Raw genomic sequence first — 18,199 nt, 5'->3', positions numbered from 1 at the left:
GCATATCCAAATTGCCAGCATCATACTCTCGCACTTTGGGGCCTTTATTAAGTAAAATAAGTTACTTGAACACAGACTATGATACCACAACAGTCGATCTGATAACTGAAACAGCTAGTAAGTGACTAACGGGCTGGTAGCATATACGGTGTGGAAATGCTGGACAAAGAGACAATTCATATCCTGGGTGGGACAAAACTGGACTGCATGAGACTTCATCACCCTACTCAGAACGGCGCATAGTTTAAAATATGAATTGATTATTTCTGGAATTTTTCACTTAATGTTTTCAGACTGTAGCAGTTTACTGCTGGTAACTAAAACCACGGAAAGCAAAATTGCAGATAAGGGTGAACTATATGTATTGTATAAAATTATCACATTGGTATGGGAGTCGGTATTAAATGGACAGAGAACATCCTTGAAAAGAGATTTTAAGAAATACGACACTTTTATAGGAAAAACAATAAGAAAGTCTTTTAAACAATAACCATATAAATGAGGGCAAGAAAGTTGTGATTTATGAAGATGGCTTTATAGCCTCTTTCACTCGCCCAGTCTTACCATCCAAACCATGTTTTTAGTATAAGCAGAATGGTCATTATAAAATGTAAATTTAATCACAACACTCTTCTGCTTAAAATCATTCATTGTACCTGTTACTTTCAGAATACCTGGTTATCCTAGTTTTATATTTAGAGGACTTCAGGTTGTTGTACATGTTTATAATTCCTTTATGAAATCTAAAAACTTCTGAAAATACTCCTAGTAAGTTTGTAAAAAACTATTTTTAGTTTTTTTTTTTTAATCTCACCTAGTGTGAATAGTCATACCTTTCCCCGAAGAAATGTTAATGAGTTTGAGAAATAGTGAAGGATGTGTTTTTTTGTTGTTGGTTTGTTTTTTAAATATCTTTATTGATTTCAGGGAGAGGGAGGGAGAGGGGGAGAGAGAGCTGAAACATCAATGATGAGAAAGCCATCTTTGATTGGCTGCCCCCTGCATGTCCCCAACTGGGGACTGAGCCGACAGCTGGGGCAGTGCCCTGACCCGGAATGGAACCCTGATCTCTTGGATCCTAGGTTGACTCTCAACTGCTGAGTCACGCCCAGCCCGGGGGATGTAGTTTTTTTTGTTGTTAATCCCCACCTGAGAACATTTATTCCATTGATTTTTAGAGAGAGGGGGAGGGAGGGAAGGGGGGTGGTTTAGAAATACATCAATGTGAGATAGACATTGATTGGTTGGTTGCCTCCAACACGTGCTCTGACCTGGAACAGGGATCGAACCTGCAACCCAGGTACCATCCCTTGACTGGGAATCCAACCCAAGACCCTTTGGTATGCAGGCTGACATTCTAACCATTGAGCATGCCAACCAGGGCAAGGGTGTGTTTTTCTTGAGTATAAAGTTATATAGGGCACTTTGGTCTAATTAACCTATGTATCCATTAGCTTTTACTGTACCCAGTAGTTTGTGAGCTACTTTTTTGAGCAGTTCTATTTACAGATACAAGGATTGACGTTTTGTGACTTTTTTTTTCCTTAGAGTTTTTCAAGGAAGACAATTTGCTTATTTTTAAAAATTGAATAAAATTTATTTAATCTTGTAATTATCCTATGGATCCATTGGGTCTTTTTTAAAAATAAGATCTAAGGTTTACAGTATGGGATCTTATTAGTGATCTTATTTTTCTGCCTTGAAACATTTTGTTATTTCATTGTCGTAGGAAATATTTTCTCTTTACTCATCACTTCCAAGGATGCTAAAAAAGACTAATACAATAGGAAAATGGAAGAATGTTAGAATTATCTAGAAGGATGGTACGATAGTGAAATCACTAGAAGATATTGCATTGCCAAAAGTACTGAATCATCTTTCAAGGAGGTATGAAAGAAAGTAAAGACCACTACCTTTAGTAATTGGCTTTTAGTTTTCCTTCAACACAGTTGAGTATTCAGAATTGTTCATTCTCTCCCATAGTAGCAAGGAGAAGAAAGTTAACACAGGAAGACCGGCCAGGCATTGCTCAGCAGTTGAGCGTCAACCTAGAATCCAGGTGATCGGGGTTCGATTCCCGGTCAGGGCACATGCCCTGTTGCGGGCTCGATCAGTGACTCTCTCATCATTGATGTTTCTATCTCTCTCTCCCTCTCCTTTCCTCTCTCTGAAATCAATAAAGATATATTTTAAAAAAAAGACAGTTAACACAGGAAGATGTTTGACAATTATTAGGTAAATAAGATGAATGCAAAATACAGTACCACTCTATAGGCTAATGATGATGGAGAAATTGATTATGTGAGCAAAGTCTCATACTAAGAGTCTTCATATACAGTGTCCTAAATTTTTTCAAACTTATCAGAGCAAACAATGTATTTCTAAGGATGATAAAATATGGTATTCTCATCTGTTCAGTAGGAAAGACTTCATTGTGTAATATTCTATGACAAGATTCAGACATTCCATATTGCTAAAAGTACGTGGCAGAATTCTTTCATCTTTTATGATGTTTGTGCACCAGAATTTACTTGATATGATTCATTAGTGGACAAATGCTGAAGGCAGGTGTGTATACAAATGTAATTGGAAGGAAAGAGATGATTTAGAAATGAAGAGATTTATTAATCATTCCAAACCTAAAATTGAAAATGTTTTATGATTATGGAGCAAAGAACATGACCATATCTCTTCAACAAAATATGAGCCATCAGATGTTTTAAAAAAATTTTTAAGCATTGCATTTTGACAATTCAGATACAGGAAGAAAAGCCAGAAGCAATGATGAGTTAGAACTCATTAGATAGAGATACATTTGAAATCTGGAATTAGCATTAATGAGATGGACATGTTCTAGGTTCGTGCATGAAAGTTGATGAGCAGTTATGTTCAGAGAACATGGTCCATTTTGTCTATATGCCTTTAAAAGCAGGACAATATGGAATAAGAATCTGGGCTTACTATATTTAGTTTAAAATTTCTGTTATTTTTCATTATCTCCCATTCTTGTAAAATGACTTCAAAACTACCAAAAAATGTAAAAATCTGTACAGTCTACCGACCTAGACTGTAAATGGTAATGGCTGTTTTTCCTGGTATAGTTAAAAATCCCAAGAAAACTACAGGCATAGGTTGAAGATATTACGGGTTCAGTTCCATTCTACCACAATAAAGCCAGTATTGCAATAAAGCAAATCATAATCTTTTTGGAGGGTCTTGCCTTCAATTTGTTTAAAAAAAAAAAAAAAAAAAGGCAACATCTGTAGAGTGCAATAAAGCTCAAGCACAATAAAATGAGGTATGCCTAGCCCTGGCCGGTGTGGCCCAGTTGGTTGGGTGTTGCCCCGAAAAGTTGCTGCTTCAGCTCTCAGGCAGGGCACGTGCCCTGGTTGCTGGCTTGATCCCTGGTAAGGGACATGCAGGAGACAGCTGAGCAATGTTACATTGTTGTATTGATGTTTCTCTCTCTACCCTCTCTATCTCGCTCTCTGAAAATCGATAAACTTTTTAAAAATGAGGTATACCTATATATAGTTTTTAAAAAATATGTTTTTATTGATATCAGAGAAAGGAAGGGAGAGAGAGAAACATCAACGATGAGAGCTGAGAGTGTGTCATTGATCAGCTGCCTCCTGCACACCCCCTACTGGGAATCGAGCCCAAAACATAGGCATGTGTCCTGACTGGGAATAGAACCGTGACCTCCTGGTTCATTGGTCCACGCTCAACCACTGAGCTACACCAGCTGAGCTATATATAGTTTTTATATGATATTTAGCAACCCTTCTCCCCTGTAGTCTACCAGTTGATAGAAATTGTAGGATTGGTTGTGTTTTAGTTTTTAGAAGTTTGAGCCTGAATTTAAATTTCTAAAATTGTACAATGATAAAGATATTATTTTAATAACATTATAAAGGTAAGGGAAGCAAGGCATTATAATATCAAGTATAAGGAATAATTAAAGAAGGTTTGGTTTTAGGATGATTTTATGAGGAAGTTCAATTTTGCATCCTTTTTTAACCTTAAGATATTAAATCTAAAGTTAAATCTGTTAGTAATCTTGTAGATGCATAAAATGGCATAATTTGACGTAGAAAAGTCCAACAATGCCAACCATTTTTTTGGTGTCTCTTTTTTTTTTTTTTTAATATGTCTTTATTGATTTCAGTGAGAGGAAGGGAGAGAGAGAGAGAGAGAGAGAGAAACATCAGTGATGAGTCATTTATTGGTTACCTCCTGCATGCCCCCCACTGGGGATGGAGCCCGAAACCCAGGCATATGCCCTGGCCGGGAATCAAACCGTGATCTCCTGGATGCTAGGTCGATGCTCAACCGCTGAGCTATGCTGGCCAGGTGAAGTCCAACAATGTTGAGCATTAATTTGAACTAATGGAAAAGTTAGATTGCGTTTTATGTGCCATGAAAAAGAAAAAAAAAAAATGTTTTCTCTATCAGTTACCTTTTCATATTACCCAACATTGTAACCAGAGCGCGCACACACAGTATGTTTTCCAAGGGAGGAAAAAAAAAGTACATTTAATGAGAGTGACAGAAGCTGTCTACATTTTCTTGATCAAGACCTTTCCCTCATTCCTTTTACAAGATCAGAAATTAAACATTCTGCTTCTGTACTTTGTGGTTCCTCTAGGAATGTAGGCTGACTATTTCACTTAGTCTAAAGTTAATTTCTTTTTTCTTTTTTTTTAATCCTCATCCGAGGATGTGTTTCTATTAAATTTAGAGAGAGAAAAGCAAACAAACATCAGTGTGAGAGAGACATGGATCGGTTGCCTCCAGGATGTACCCCTGGAGGTGGACCGTGCAGCCTAGGCATGTGCCCTGACCGGAAACCGAGCCCTCGGCCTCCCGGTGCACAGGACAGGGATCCGGCCAGGGCGCCACCCAGGGTCAGGGCAAGTTAATTATTATTTTCACTCTCCTAACAGTGTAATGACCTAAAATGCTTTAACCTTGATCAATACTCTCCTGATTTTTGCACCGTTGTTGTAAAATATTTTAGATTTTTAACCCATACCAGTCGTTGTTGAACACTGTTACTGTTTTATGTAGTCAGTGATTATTTAAATTTACATTCACATTTACTGCTTTTTTTTTTAACTTAGCATTCATTCATTCTGAAATCATTTTCATTCTTCCTAAAGTAAATCTTTGAGACTTTCCTTTAATGTGGATCTGGTAACTTTTTTTTTATCTTAAAATGTCTTTAATTCACCTTCCTCATTCTTGAGAAGTCATCACTTAAGTCTCTGTAGAAGTTTTTTCCCCCTCAGTCTGCTTTTAAGTGCTCCTCTTTTACTTAGATGCATCTTGGTGAGAATTCCTTTTAATTTATTACTATTTGGGGTTGGTTTGGGCTCCTGAATCTGAGAGTTTTTATCTTTTATTAACTCTGGGAAATCTCAGACATTCTCTTTAGATGTTTCTTCTCTCCCGTTTTTCTTCATTTGCAACTCTAATTAGATATGTTACCACTTTTTATTCTATCCTCCAGGTCTTTTAACCTTAAATACATATATTTTTAATATACATATATATTTATTTTTAATCCTCACCCGAGGATATTTTTTCCATTGCTTTTCAGAGAGAATGGGAGGGGGAGAGACAGAGAGAAAGATCGATGTGAGAGAGAGACACTGATTGGTTGCCTCCCAAATACACCCTGACCAGGGCTGAGGGTCGAGCCTGCAACCCATGTGCACTTGCCCTTGGCCGGAATCAGACCCAGGACCCTTCAGTCCGTTGGCCGGTGCTCTAACCACTGAACCACACTGACTAGGGCAACCCTTAATATTTTACATCTCTGTCTCTCTGCACATTCTAGGTAATTTTTATAGGTACTTTCTAGTTCACTAATTTTTTGCCAGGCATGTCTAATCGGTTATGTAATACCTTTCAGAGTTTCTAATGATAATTTTTAATATACAGTATTTCATTCTTTTTGGTTTTGTGAAAAATGTATATGGTCCTGGCCAGGGCTCACAGTTGATTGGAGCATTGTCCTGTACACCAAAAGGTGGTGGGTTCAATTCCTGGTCAGGGTACATACCTCGGCTGTGGGTTCGATCCCTAGTTGGGACGTATATGGGAGGCAGCCAATCAATGTTTCTCTCTCACTTTGATGTTTCTCTCTCCCCATTCCTCTCCCTCTAAATTTAATCAATAAAAACATCCTTGGGTGAGGATTTAAAAAAATTATCTGGTTGTTTTTGATCAGTCTTTTAGTCCTTGATCTTAGTTTTGATAGCCTCTTACTACTTTAAGTGTACTTATTTTATATTTTATATTCAGTAATTCTAATACTTTTAGTCTTTTCAAAAAAAATTTTCTGCAAATGCTTGCTCATTGTAACTTGTTTCCTTATGGGTTTCGTTGTGATTTTTTTTTATTGTGATCTCTTGTTTTTTGGAACATTGTAGCATTTGGATAGGACTATGCATTTTGTGGCACTTGGAAACACTGCCATCCCAGAGATTTTCCTGTTCAGATAATGTGAATTCCAGAGCCCAAACCTAAGGGGAGGGTGGTTTGTGGTTACCATCATCAGGAGAGACTTTCCCCTCTTTACCCAGAGCCAGGACTGAGACAAGAAAGTTTCCTTATAGTTCTCTCTTAAAGGAGGAAGTAGTAGGCTTTTCTCTAATTCACCCTACATGCTGGTTTCTTGTGTGAGTCCCAAAGTTCTAGGCCATTGCTTCCCCGTGCTTTTAATGTGTCTGCTGACACAGAAGATGGTATTTGTACAGCAGCACACTAGGTAAACTGAGAGATTTGGAGCCCTGAGTAAGGATAGTGCAGCTGCAGGTGACAGAGTTGGGGCTCTGGTCACTCATGCACTGCTCCTTTTCCCTGAGAACTAACACTGTTTCCCTGTTGGATAGAAGGAAACATTTTGCTTAAAGGTAATTAAAAAGGAAAATGAAAGTTGACTGCTCGGTGAATGTTCTTCATGAAATGGCAGTTTTCAAACTTGATTTTTGGGACCCCTCTAACACTTCTAATTATTGAAGACCCCAAAGAGCTTTTGTTTATATGGGTTATATAATACTATAATAAAATTTAAAAAGTATTTATCAAACCATCTTAAAATAAGAATAATAAATCACTGTATGCTAACTAAAAATGTCATTATGAAAAATACCTATATTCCTACCTCCCCAAAAGTAGTGAGAGATGAGAGGCATTGTTTTACATTTTTACAAATCCTTTTAGTATCTCAGTTATGATGGTTGGATTCTCAAAAATCTGTTTCTGCATTCAGTCTGTTGTAATAAATTGTTTGGATTAAAATATGTGAAGGCAGTCTGTAACTGAAAAAGGGAAAACTTAACCCTCTGAAAGATCCCTTAGAGACTTTCTTAGGGGACCCTTCATGGTCTTTGGATCACATTTTGAGAACCACTGTTATACAGAAACTAAAGGAAGTATATAAGTGTTACCAGATGCCACTTATATGGACAAGCTATTTGTATACATAAGTTAAGTTAATTTCACTAGTGACTATAAGTTTAGTATAATGTAAAGCTAGATCATAGTAGTGGAATTTAAAAGCGTTAAAAATGGGTTCAGAGTTGAATATACGTTAGGGTTGAGGACAGAAATGTAGAAGTTAGAGTCGAGTTGGAACAACTAGAGAGCAGTATTTAAATTTGGGTTTGGTTTGTTAGTCATCCAAGTTGCCAGTTTAAGAATTCTCTTCTAATACTTTTATACTTTTTCCCCACCAGAGTAATACATGATGTAATTAAAGATAAAGTAGTGTAGGGAATATGAAAACAACATTCCCTTATTTTCCTTCTCCCTGCTTCCCAATTCTACACAATCTGGTTTTATTTCTAAACTTTGTATCACTAAATAATATGCTTTTCCAGCCCGGCCTGGCATGGCTCAGTGGTTGAGCATCAACCTAGGACCCAGGCGATTGGGGTTCGGTTCCCAGTCAGGGCACATGCCTGGGTTGCAGGCTAGCCGATCGGTGACTCTCTCGTCATTAATGTTTCTCTCTCTCTCTCTCTCCCTCTCCCTTCCTCTCTCTGAAATCAATAAAGATATATTAAAAAAAAAAAATGCTTTTCCATGTCTTAATTTGTCAACTTTATACATTATATTTTGATTTCCTACAATCATAGTTAGGAATTAGTACACTCTATCTTGCTTCTCATTTCTCCTCCCAGATTGAATGATAACGGCTATTTCTGTTACTATAAACAGTTCACTCCATTTCTAGTTCCATCAAAGGTAGACAGTATCTCAGTACTATTTTAGGAAAAGAATCTTGAAACTCTTGTGCTTTGCTTTCTTTACCTCTTTCTCCATCCTTTCCCCAACTTAGCTACAGTTTTACTTGTGATACCAGTTACATTGTATTCTGTAATCATAGTTTACCTTCTGTAATATAGATTGATTATAAAACTTTAAAGCAAAATTTTTCACTATTATGACTACACATGTAAATAGTATTTGCTGTGAGCCAAGTACTGTCTTATGATTGTAATTCCTATTTCATTTTTACAACCCTGTACCACTTAATAGAAGACTCTTCCTAGGCGCAAATTAAAATGATTTTTCCCTTTTTATGCCCTACTAATAGCTCAAATTGTGATGTCTTTTACCAGGATCATACCTTTCTTACGTAGTTTCATATTTCCAGAAGTCTTTCCTTACCTTCCCCCGCCCCCCCTCCCAAATCTTGTTGGTGCCTTGATTATATTTTAAAATATTTCCGGTCTCCCAGCCTACTGTCTATTGTCCAGCCCTCTTTCCAGAACATCTTGCTCCTGGAGGCTTCTGTCCTTCCTTTGATTCTAATCTAAGTTCATTGTCTCTCTGGGCTGCTACACAGCTGCAACCTGGGCTTTCATCTCACTCCTGAGTTTGGATCCATGTTTGCAGGATTTCACAATTTTTATTGTATTTTACTTATTTTTTAATTCTCACCCGAGGATATTTTTTTATTGCTTTTCAGAGAGAGTGGAAAGGAGAGAGAGAGAGGAACATAGGTGTGAAAGAGACACATTGATTGATTGCTTCCCAAATGCACCGTGACCAGGGCCAGGGATTGAACCTGCACCAAGGTATGTGCCCTTGGCCGGAATCAAACCCGGGACCTTTCTGTCCTTGGGCCAATGTTCTAATGACTTAGCCAAACCGCCTAGGGCTGTTGTTTTTTTTCTTTTCTTTTTTTAAAAATTATATCTTTATTGATTTCAGAGAGAGGAAGGGAGAGAGAGAGAGAAACATCAGTGATGAGTCATTGATAGGCTGCCTCCTGCACGCCTCCCACTGGGGATTGAGCCCACAACCCCGGCATGTGCCCTGCCCAGGAATCGAACCTCGATCTCTTGGATCCTAGGTTGATGCTCAACTGCTGAGCTATGCTGGCTGGGTAGGGCTTTTGTATTTTGTTGAAATACATCATCATGTAGTGCCCTAAGAAACAGTATATAGGAAGTAAACTCTTTCAGTCCTTGAATGCCAAGAAAAATCTATATTCTTAATAGTTTAGCTGGGTACAGAATTCTATATTAATAATCATTTTCCCTTGAATTTTCAAGACAGCCTGTTATCTTCTAGCCACTAGTGTTATCACTAAGAGACTGATTTACATTTAGTTGTGTGTAGGTGACCTATTTTTCTTCCCTGGAGACTTAAAGGATCTTTTTTTTTTGTCGTGAGATGTTGTGAAATGCTGCATGTCTGTTGGCATGGTTCTTTCATTCTGCTTTGCACTGTGTAGGGCCTTTGAATTTGAAAAATTTGTACTTCCCTTTAAATGTGGGAAATTTTATTTCTTAATTTCTTTCATTGCTTTTTTCTTTTCTCTCTAGAATTCCTTCTAGTTGAATATTGGACCTCTTAGATTTATCTTCTTTTATAGTTTTCATATCTTATCTGTATCCCTCAACTTTATCTTCTAACTAGTATAAAGTTCTTGTTATATGGATACACATTAGAGTTTTTGAGAATTCTTGTCTTATTACCTTGAAAAATATTTGATTCCCACAGGCTCATTCTTGGTGTGTTGTTTTGTTTTGTTTTTATGCAATTTAAATATGTGATAATTTTGGTTGGCTGTCTATTTTGGTAAGCACTTCTAGCTGGCTTCACTTTTTAGTAAGCAGGTAGATTTAACGTCTGGGTTAAATCCAAGAATATAAAGTGTTTTTACTCTTTAATATTCCCTGAAACATTTCTTTTCCTCTTTTTTCTTCCGAGAGAAATATCCTTCCATTTTATGTCTGATTTTTCAATTATTTCTTAACCTTTTTTACCCATTTTTTAATGTTTCTTTTATCATTTATTATTTAGTTTGTCCTGGTTAAAAACTGACTGAGGCTGATTAGATTTAATTTATTCACAAAGGGTATTATCTAAATAGAAGCTTCCACTCTACTGGATGCTTAGTAAATGAAAGTCTTCTCATATTTCACAAATTATTTTTAAGGCATAACATTTGGGTTATTTACTTTATGTGGGTTATCCTGCTTTATTTAAGAAATAATTTAAAGATAGTAAGTCTTACATTTTATGTAGGGGTATAATTTAACACCTTTTATTCTATTCAGAGCTAGGCAAAAACCTTGATTTGAACTATTTCCACTTAAGACAAATTTTACTTAAATTAATTTGAACTTTATTTGACCTGAATTTTTTTAAATTAACTTTAGACTTAATCACTGGATACTTAATTGAATTGGTATAGTCCAGTCTGGTCATCTATGTCACATAAAGGACAATAAAGAACAATTTTCTAAGGATATTTGAAACTGAAAGAGAAATTCCCAAATGGGTTTAAGACAATACTCTGAGAGTCTTTATTCTGAACAGCAAGTAGTCAGCTACCCTAGCCTTGACCCCCTGGAAACTGGGACTGGATCATCATTGTTCATGATGCTTTTGGTGGAGGATATTGTCAGCACAGATGATGGGTACGGACCTGACTGTACAGAGCAGAGTTCGGTTAAGCAGCCTTAGAGATGTATATGGTAATTGCTAAGTGCACTGGCATCTTTTTATATGGTTTCTTGGAAGGATGACTGTAAAATTTATTGTTCATACTGAGACACTAAGAGAGTGAGAATACTATTAATAATTATGCTGGGGCAGTGGCCATAAACCAGAGCATATGGTCATCCCATCGTGAGTCGCATGGGCTTTTAAGTGTGTAAGAGACAGTATAAGTGAAATTGCCTGGTTGACTTGGCATTCCTATTCTATTCGTACCCTGCTTTTTATCCAAAAGGACACATTTTGGGGCGAAAGAAACGTGACAGGTACTTGATCAATAGCAGTGGGGATGAATGGAAATAATATCGGAATCCAGGATTATCTGAATTTTTACATAACCAAAACCCCTTTTATGTATGCAGTGTAGGTCTGAATGTGTGGAATCTTATCAGTAAATGTTAAATACAAGTTTCACAGAACTGCTGTATTTATATTTTAAATATAATTCTTTTTCCTAGCTCTAGGAATTTTCAAGAAGCATAATATGTTACTGACATTTTTTCTTAAGAATGTGTAATTATCCATAGAAAATGTCAATCCCAAACCAGTTTCCCGTTATTACAATTTAAACTTACCTTTTCCTGTCTTATAATTGGCATATATGTAGCAAATGTTAGCTAATTTTAATATCAAATAATATCAATATGAAAAACCTCATCCAAATAGAAATGAGTTTCTTTGGACTGTTCTAAGTTTTTGTTTTTTTTTCTTTTTCATATTGGGCTGAATTCTGCCACCCTTCCATCCATTGGTTCTAGTTCTGTTCTCTGGAGCAGCATGGAGTAAGTCTCTTCTATTAGAAGGCAGCTATCATATCTTCCTCAGTCATCTTTTCTAGACTGAATGTTGCCAGGTCCTCCACATTTTATATGAAATGATTTTCATACTTAAAAGCTTCATATTGATTCCCTTTTAATAATTCCTAATTACCTGTGATTTCTATAATACAGTTAAAATATTATGGCCCCAAATTTTAATTCTATGCCACAGTTCTATGGTATTGTGAACACTAGTGAAGAATACCCTGTACTATTCTTAACTGCTGAGTCATATTAAAACTTATGGTCAGCTAAACAACACTGTCAGCTAAGTAACTGTTGGAGCTTTCTCTCTTTTTTTAGAAGGCATTTCTGTCTTGGTAATAGTGCCTTAGCACGTAACTGTGAGTGTGTTACTCAGATGTCATAGAACAACAAATAAGCTTATTAATATTCCAACATCTTTAGGCCTTTGGTTTTATGTGGCATAGGCTCTCAATTTACAGGTTAAAATAAAAATTAAGAACTTTGCAAAATTTTTGACTTAGAGTTTTGGAAAATTTTTGCCTCTTCAAGGTTTTTAAATGGTTATGGTTGCAAAACATCTGACTTAGGTCTCCTTTTGCAACATCTGCTACATTTTAAAGAGAAAAATAAATTTGTGTGATGAAATTCTGCCTATAATCTGGAAAATTTATCTAAAATAATAGATACTGCATTGTAGGTTTTATACCCTAGAATATTTTTCAACTTCAGCACTATTGACATTCTTTGCATAATTCTTTGTTGTGAGTAGCTATCCTGTGCATTGTAGGATATGTAACAGCATCACTGGCCTCTCCCCGCTAGATGTCAGTAGCACACATCACCACCAACTTCTCTGTGTTGTGACCATCAGAAATACCTCCAGACATGGCCAGATGTCCCCAGGGCAGGGGAAGCTGGGGCCGCAAAATCTCCCCCAATTGAGAATCACTGCCCTAGATAGAGCAGAAGTACTTCTTAAGTCAGCTGGATAATAGTTTTTACCTTAAATGTTTTTCATAATTGGAGTTAGAATACAATATTTTTCTTAACATCTCTTTGTAGAGATGTTAAAAAAACTGAAGAGTGTAATAAAGAACTTCATGCACAAGTATTTTTAAAAATTCCGTGTTTGATCAATTTCTCTTCTTCCTAATACTGCTCCTTATCCCAGTTTGTCATCCCTGCTTTGCGATATGATCTGTGATCTGAAACATAATATGTGACTATCTAATGTATTGAGATTTAGGAGTGAAAATTACATAACAATAACAAATATGGTATTGATTGGGAGGTTTATTAAGTTCAAATAAAATACTGGGTCTTTTGTAGTCCATGAGTAAATTCCTTGAATATGTACTTTTTATTTAAGTTGATTAAACCCTGATTTTAATAAATTGAATTATGTCTATTCTTCTTCACATTATAGCCAGCAGCCAGCTTCGGGTGTAGCCTACTCGCATCCAACTACAGTTGCTAGCTACACTGTCCATCAGGCTCCAGTAGCTGCTCACACAGTTACTGCTGCCTATGCACCAGCAGCTGCCACAGTTGCAGTTGCCAGGCCTGCTCCTGTAGCTGTTGCAGCTGCTGCAACAGCTGCTGCTTATGGAGGCTACCCCACTGCACACACAGCAACAGATTATGGTTATACCCAGAGACAACAAGAAGCACCCCCGCCCCCACCGCCAGCTACTACACAAAACTACCAGGTAAGAAAACTATTAGTTTCAGTAGCCTTAACATTCAGACTTCAGTATCCTCAATGTATGATATGCTGTCTAAGCCTGTGCTTCTCAAACTTGGATCTTTCAAAATATACCTGTAATGATAGAGAAAAGTAAATGTGTATTCCTAGGTAATTTAAGGGCATAGTCCAAGCATTAAGTTTCCTTGTGAGTTTTATATTCATAATCTCCCCCCGGTCTATTCCACTATATCTTTTGAGAAAAATTAAGATACAGGGAAAATGCCCTTTGTTTTTACTGTGGTATTATTTGTCCACTTGCAGCACAGCTGTGTCTTCTATTTTGAGAACCACAAGCCTAAGCTATACAGGATAAACAAATTATAGTGTCGTCTTGAAACTTGCCAAGGGTGGAATTTCTGGTGTCTGTACTATCTTTCCCTCAAGGTGTTCTTTCTTAGTATGTAACAGAAAATGATCCTCCTCTAATTCATCTAGTTGGTTTTTGTTCAGCCCTATGGGGACATAAAGGTCTAATCATCTTCATTATTATGTTTATTATGGCACTAAATTACTATGTGATTATTTAATTAAATTTGGTCCTAATTTCCTTTAACCTATTATTTTATTTTTATTGAATTTATTGGGGTGACATTGGTTAGTAAAATTATATAGGTTTCAGGTGTACAGTTCTTTAATACATCATCTGTACATTATGTTGTGTGTTCATCAGCCCAAGTCAAATCTTCCATCAGCGTTTATCCCCCTTTCACACTCTTCCATCTCTCCCTACCCTCTGGTAAACATCATACTGTTGTCTGTGTTTATGAGGTATCTTTGTTTTGTTTTGTTTTCCTTTGCTTAGCTTAATCCGTTCACCTTTTTCACTCCTTCCCTCTAACTGCCCTCAGTCTGTTTTTTTGTATCTGTGAGTCTGTTTCTATTTTGTTTATTTTGTTCATTAGATTTCACATATGAGTGAAATGATATGTACTTGTCTTTTCTCTGACTGGCTTATTTCGCTTAGCATAATGCTCTTCAGATCCATCCATGCTGTCACAAAGGATAATATTTCCTTTTTTAAGGCCAAGTAGTATTCCATTGTGTAAATGTACCACGGCTTTTTTATCCATCCATCTACTGATGGACGTTTGGGCTGCTTCTAAATCTTGGCTATTGTAAATAACACTGTAACGAGCATAGGGTTGCATATATTATGTTGAATCAGTGTTTCAGGTTTTTTCAAATATATTCCTAGAAGTGGAATTGCTGGGTCATAAGACAGTTCCATTTTTAATTTTTTGAGGTAGCTTCATACTGCTTTTCACAGTGGCTGCACCAATCTGCATTCCCACCAACAGTGCAGGAGGGTTCCTTTTCTCCAGATCTTTGCCAACACTTGTTTATTGATTTATTGATGATAGCTATTCTGACAGGTGTGAGGTGATATTCATTGTGGTTTTAATTTGCAGTTCTCATGATTAGTGATGTTAAGCATCTTTTTATATGTTTATTGGCCTTCTGTGTCCTCTTTGGAGAAATGTCTATTCAGGTCCTTTGCCCATTTTTTAACTGGATTGTTTGTTTTTTTGGTGTTGAGTTATATAAGTTCTTTATCCATTTTAGATATTAACCCCTTATCAGATGTATCATTGACGAATATGTTCTCCCATTCAGTGGGTTGTCTTTTCATTTTGTTGATGGTTTCCTTTGCTCTGCAAATTAACCTGTTTTTTGTTTGCTTTTAGGATGTTTTTTAAACTTTGATCCTTCTGGACTTGGTCTACCTTTTCTATATTCTTCCTAATTATAGAAATTTATTTTGTTAAGAAATTGACATTGTAAATCAACAATATTAGCATTTGCTTTAATGTTTGGCAAGTTACTAAACACGGAATTTCTTTTGACTTTTGTTACTATTTTCATTATGTCCAGAGACAGAATATAATAAATTCCATTTTTTAATAGGATATATGAAGCCCATCTTTTCCTGCACCCTGCCTACTCCTTCATCCTTTCTACCTGAATGCCTTCCCATCCCTCACTTTATGCAGTATCAGAATTTACCCAGCTCACCTTGATCTTCATTGCCTTGGAGATTTATAGATAATGTGCCTTCTCCGTGACACCTCCTTTCCCCTTTCCTCCATTTGGAAGCTCCTATTCATTACTTTGTTAATGGCAGTAGTAAATAAGGAAGAGTGAAAAGAAAGGTGGAGCAATCACAAAGTTTAGAACACAGGTGTTCTTTACTATGGAATCCATCTTTAAGAAAAAACTGCCATGAATTTTTCAAAAAATTTTTTTAAATAAGCATTATTTTTAATGCATAACCCATGGACACAGACAATAGTGTGGTGAAGGCCTGGGGGCGGGGTGGTGTAGGGTAGAAGGGGTCAATGGGGAAAAAGGGGTTATCTGTAATCCTTTCAACAATAAAGATAATTTTTTTAAAAAAATCACTTCACTGAAAACCAATAAAATAAGCATTATTTTTAAGTGTTTTTCGTAATTTTTCTGATTTTGAAAGTTATGCTGCTTGAAATGGTTTTGACCTTATTTAGTGAAATCCAAAATGAATCCCCTTTGTAATTGAATTTGACTCTTATGTCTAGGTCTAAATATATATTTATTTTTTTAATTTCCTTTATTATACTTTTATATAATAAAGATGAGGGGCATTTACTAAGCATCTTCACTCATAGCAAGATTTTCTTTCATTCTTTTTCCTTAGGACTCGTACTCATATGTAAGATCCACAGCTCCTGCTGTAGCTTACGATAGTAAGCAGTACTACCAACAACCAACAGCAACTGCTGCTGCTGTAGCTGCTGCTGCCCAGCCTCAGCCTTCTGTTGCTGAAACCTACTATCAGACAGGTAGGTTTTATTAACATACACGGTTTCATTGTAAACTATTGAAATATATTATTTAGGGTGTTTTTAATGAAAATATGCTTTGGAGTTCATCTAAACTCATTGTGTTATATTACCTGAAGAGGCAGGGTCTAACCATGTCGTTCTCTTCCTCTGCTAGAATGCCTTTGAGTCCCAAAGAGAAGGTCATGGAAGTAATTCATAGTCGTGCCCTTCTCTCCTAGAAATGTATTTCATTTCTGGTCTTCAGCTTACAATTCACTTCCTGCTGAAGTAAGCTATACAAAAGAAGTTGTGCTAACTTCTGGCCACCTTCTTATCTTTGCCAGAAATGCCCAGAACATACCGCTGACGGCCTTTGTAACCAGTGGAGACCGTTTGTGGGTCCATATTTTTTAAGGCATCTTTGTCTGATATGTAATGACAGTTGGTTCTGTAACCAGCCACCAATATTACGTTTGGCTCAAACGCATGAAGTGTTTTGTTGTCAAAGAATCCTACACATTAGTAGTCTTTAAAAGATGAATTTTTTTTTTCATGGAGATTTGACATCTTTCAGATTTTTTTTAAAAAATCCTCACCTGAGGATATGTTTTTATTGATTTTTAGTAAGAAAGGAAGAGAGGAGAGGGAGAGAGAGAGAGAGAGAGAGAGAGAGAGAAACATTGATCTGCTGCCTTCCACACGCCTGACCAGGGATCGAACCTGCAAACTTTTTTGTTGTTTTTTTAATACTCACCCAAGAATATTTTTTCCATTGCTTTTCAGAGAGAGTGAAGGGCGGGGGAGAGAAACATCGATGTTAGGTTACTTCTAGTTCTAAGATTTTATGTGTTTTTTAAAAGTGGTTTTAAAATATTTTGAATTAAAATCCTGAATTTTCTTAGTCTCATCTCTGATTTGCAGTACAGCAATCAATAGTAAACTTCCTGGTTAATTATCAAGGTTGGATTTTGCTTAAAATTACTGAGTTATCTAAGAGTCAAAGACCCTGATTTAGTCTGAGTTCTGACATTAACTACGTAATTTTAGTTTTGACTTTCAAAATGTTTTCAAAAAGCTTTATAAACTCCTGCCCTGGCTAGTGTGGCTCAGTTGTTTTGTGTCAGGTTTGATTCCTGATCAGGGTACATACCCAGGTTGTGAGTTCTATCCCCAGTCAGGGTGTGTGCGGGAGGCAGCCAGTTGATGTTTCTCTCTCACATCAATGTCTCTCTCTCCCGCCCCCCAAAAAAGTTTTATAAACTCTTTAAGCGCTATTTATTTAAGCTACCTTTACGTAACTGAGCATAAAATGAGTTTGGCCCCCTGGTATTTGGGCCTTAGAAATTACGTTTGTATACTTTAGTGATCGTTAATTAGTGATTATTAATTCAATGATTGATACTAAGGCTCCTAAGATTTATTTCGAATATGGTCAAAGGTAGAAGAAAGTTTAGCAGAGACATTAATGGTAGCCATTTAAGAATAGCTGCACTCAGGCTATTGCATTTGAAGAACTGTCAGCCCCTTGTGAGTTGGAATTACGAATAAATCAGTAAGATGTGATAACTGGTACATGAACAAGTCCCATATAATTAAACTTTGACATTTTTACTGTGAATTGAAATATGTACTTTAAGGCTCTCTCTGTTCTATTTCCAATATTAAGCATAACTGTCAGGTAGACTGACTAGCCTAAACACACCTACAGACCTTTTCCAAAAACTATTTATTTACTTATTTATTTTATTGATTTCGGAGTGAGGAAGGGAGAGGGAGACAGAAACATTAATGATGAGAGTCGTTGATCAACTGCCTCCTGCATGCCCCCTGTGGGGATGAAGCCT

At 36.5% G+C, this 18,199-nt stretch overlaps 1 protein-coding gene across 4 annotated transcripts in view; it reads left to right on the top strand.

The window, feature by feature from the left end:
• The window catches only part of ZFR (zinc finger RNA binding protein), a 69,662-nt gene that overhangs the window by 10,905 nt on the left and 40,558 nt on the right, over positions 1 to 18,199 (top strand). For 2 of the 4 annotated variants that reach the window (XR_013998373.1, XM_081131233.1), the window contains exons 3-5: positions 11,784 to 11,807; positions 13,237 to 13,519; positions 16,229 to 16,373. Coding sequence is in view for 2 of the 4 variants with exons in the window: in XM_081131233.1 (XP_080987359.1) it covers positions 11,784 to 11,807; positions 13,237 to 13,519; positions 16,229 to 16,373 (452 nt within the window). In the remaining 2 variants the exon portion in view is untranslated. The remainder of the gene's footprint in view (positions 1 to 11,783; positions 11,808 to 13,236; positions 13,520 to 16,228; positions 16,374 to 18,199) is intronic. The other 2 variants (XR_013998372.1, XM_081131234.1) reach the window with 1 other exon arrangement.

This window comes from Miniopterus schreibersii (assembly GCF_964146895.1).
Source record: "Miniopterus schreibersii genome assembly, chromosome: 3".
NCBI classification, from domain to species: Eukaryota; Metazoa; Chordata; class Mammalia; order Chiroptera; family Miniopteridae; genus Miniopterus; species Miniopterus schreibersii.
This window is presented reverse-complemented; position numbering and strand designations above follow the sequence as displayed.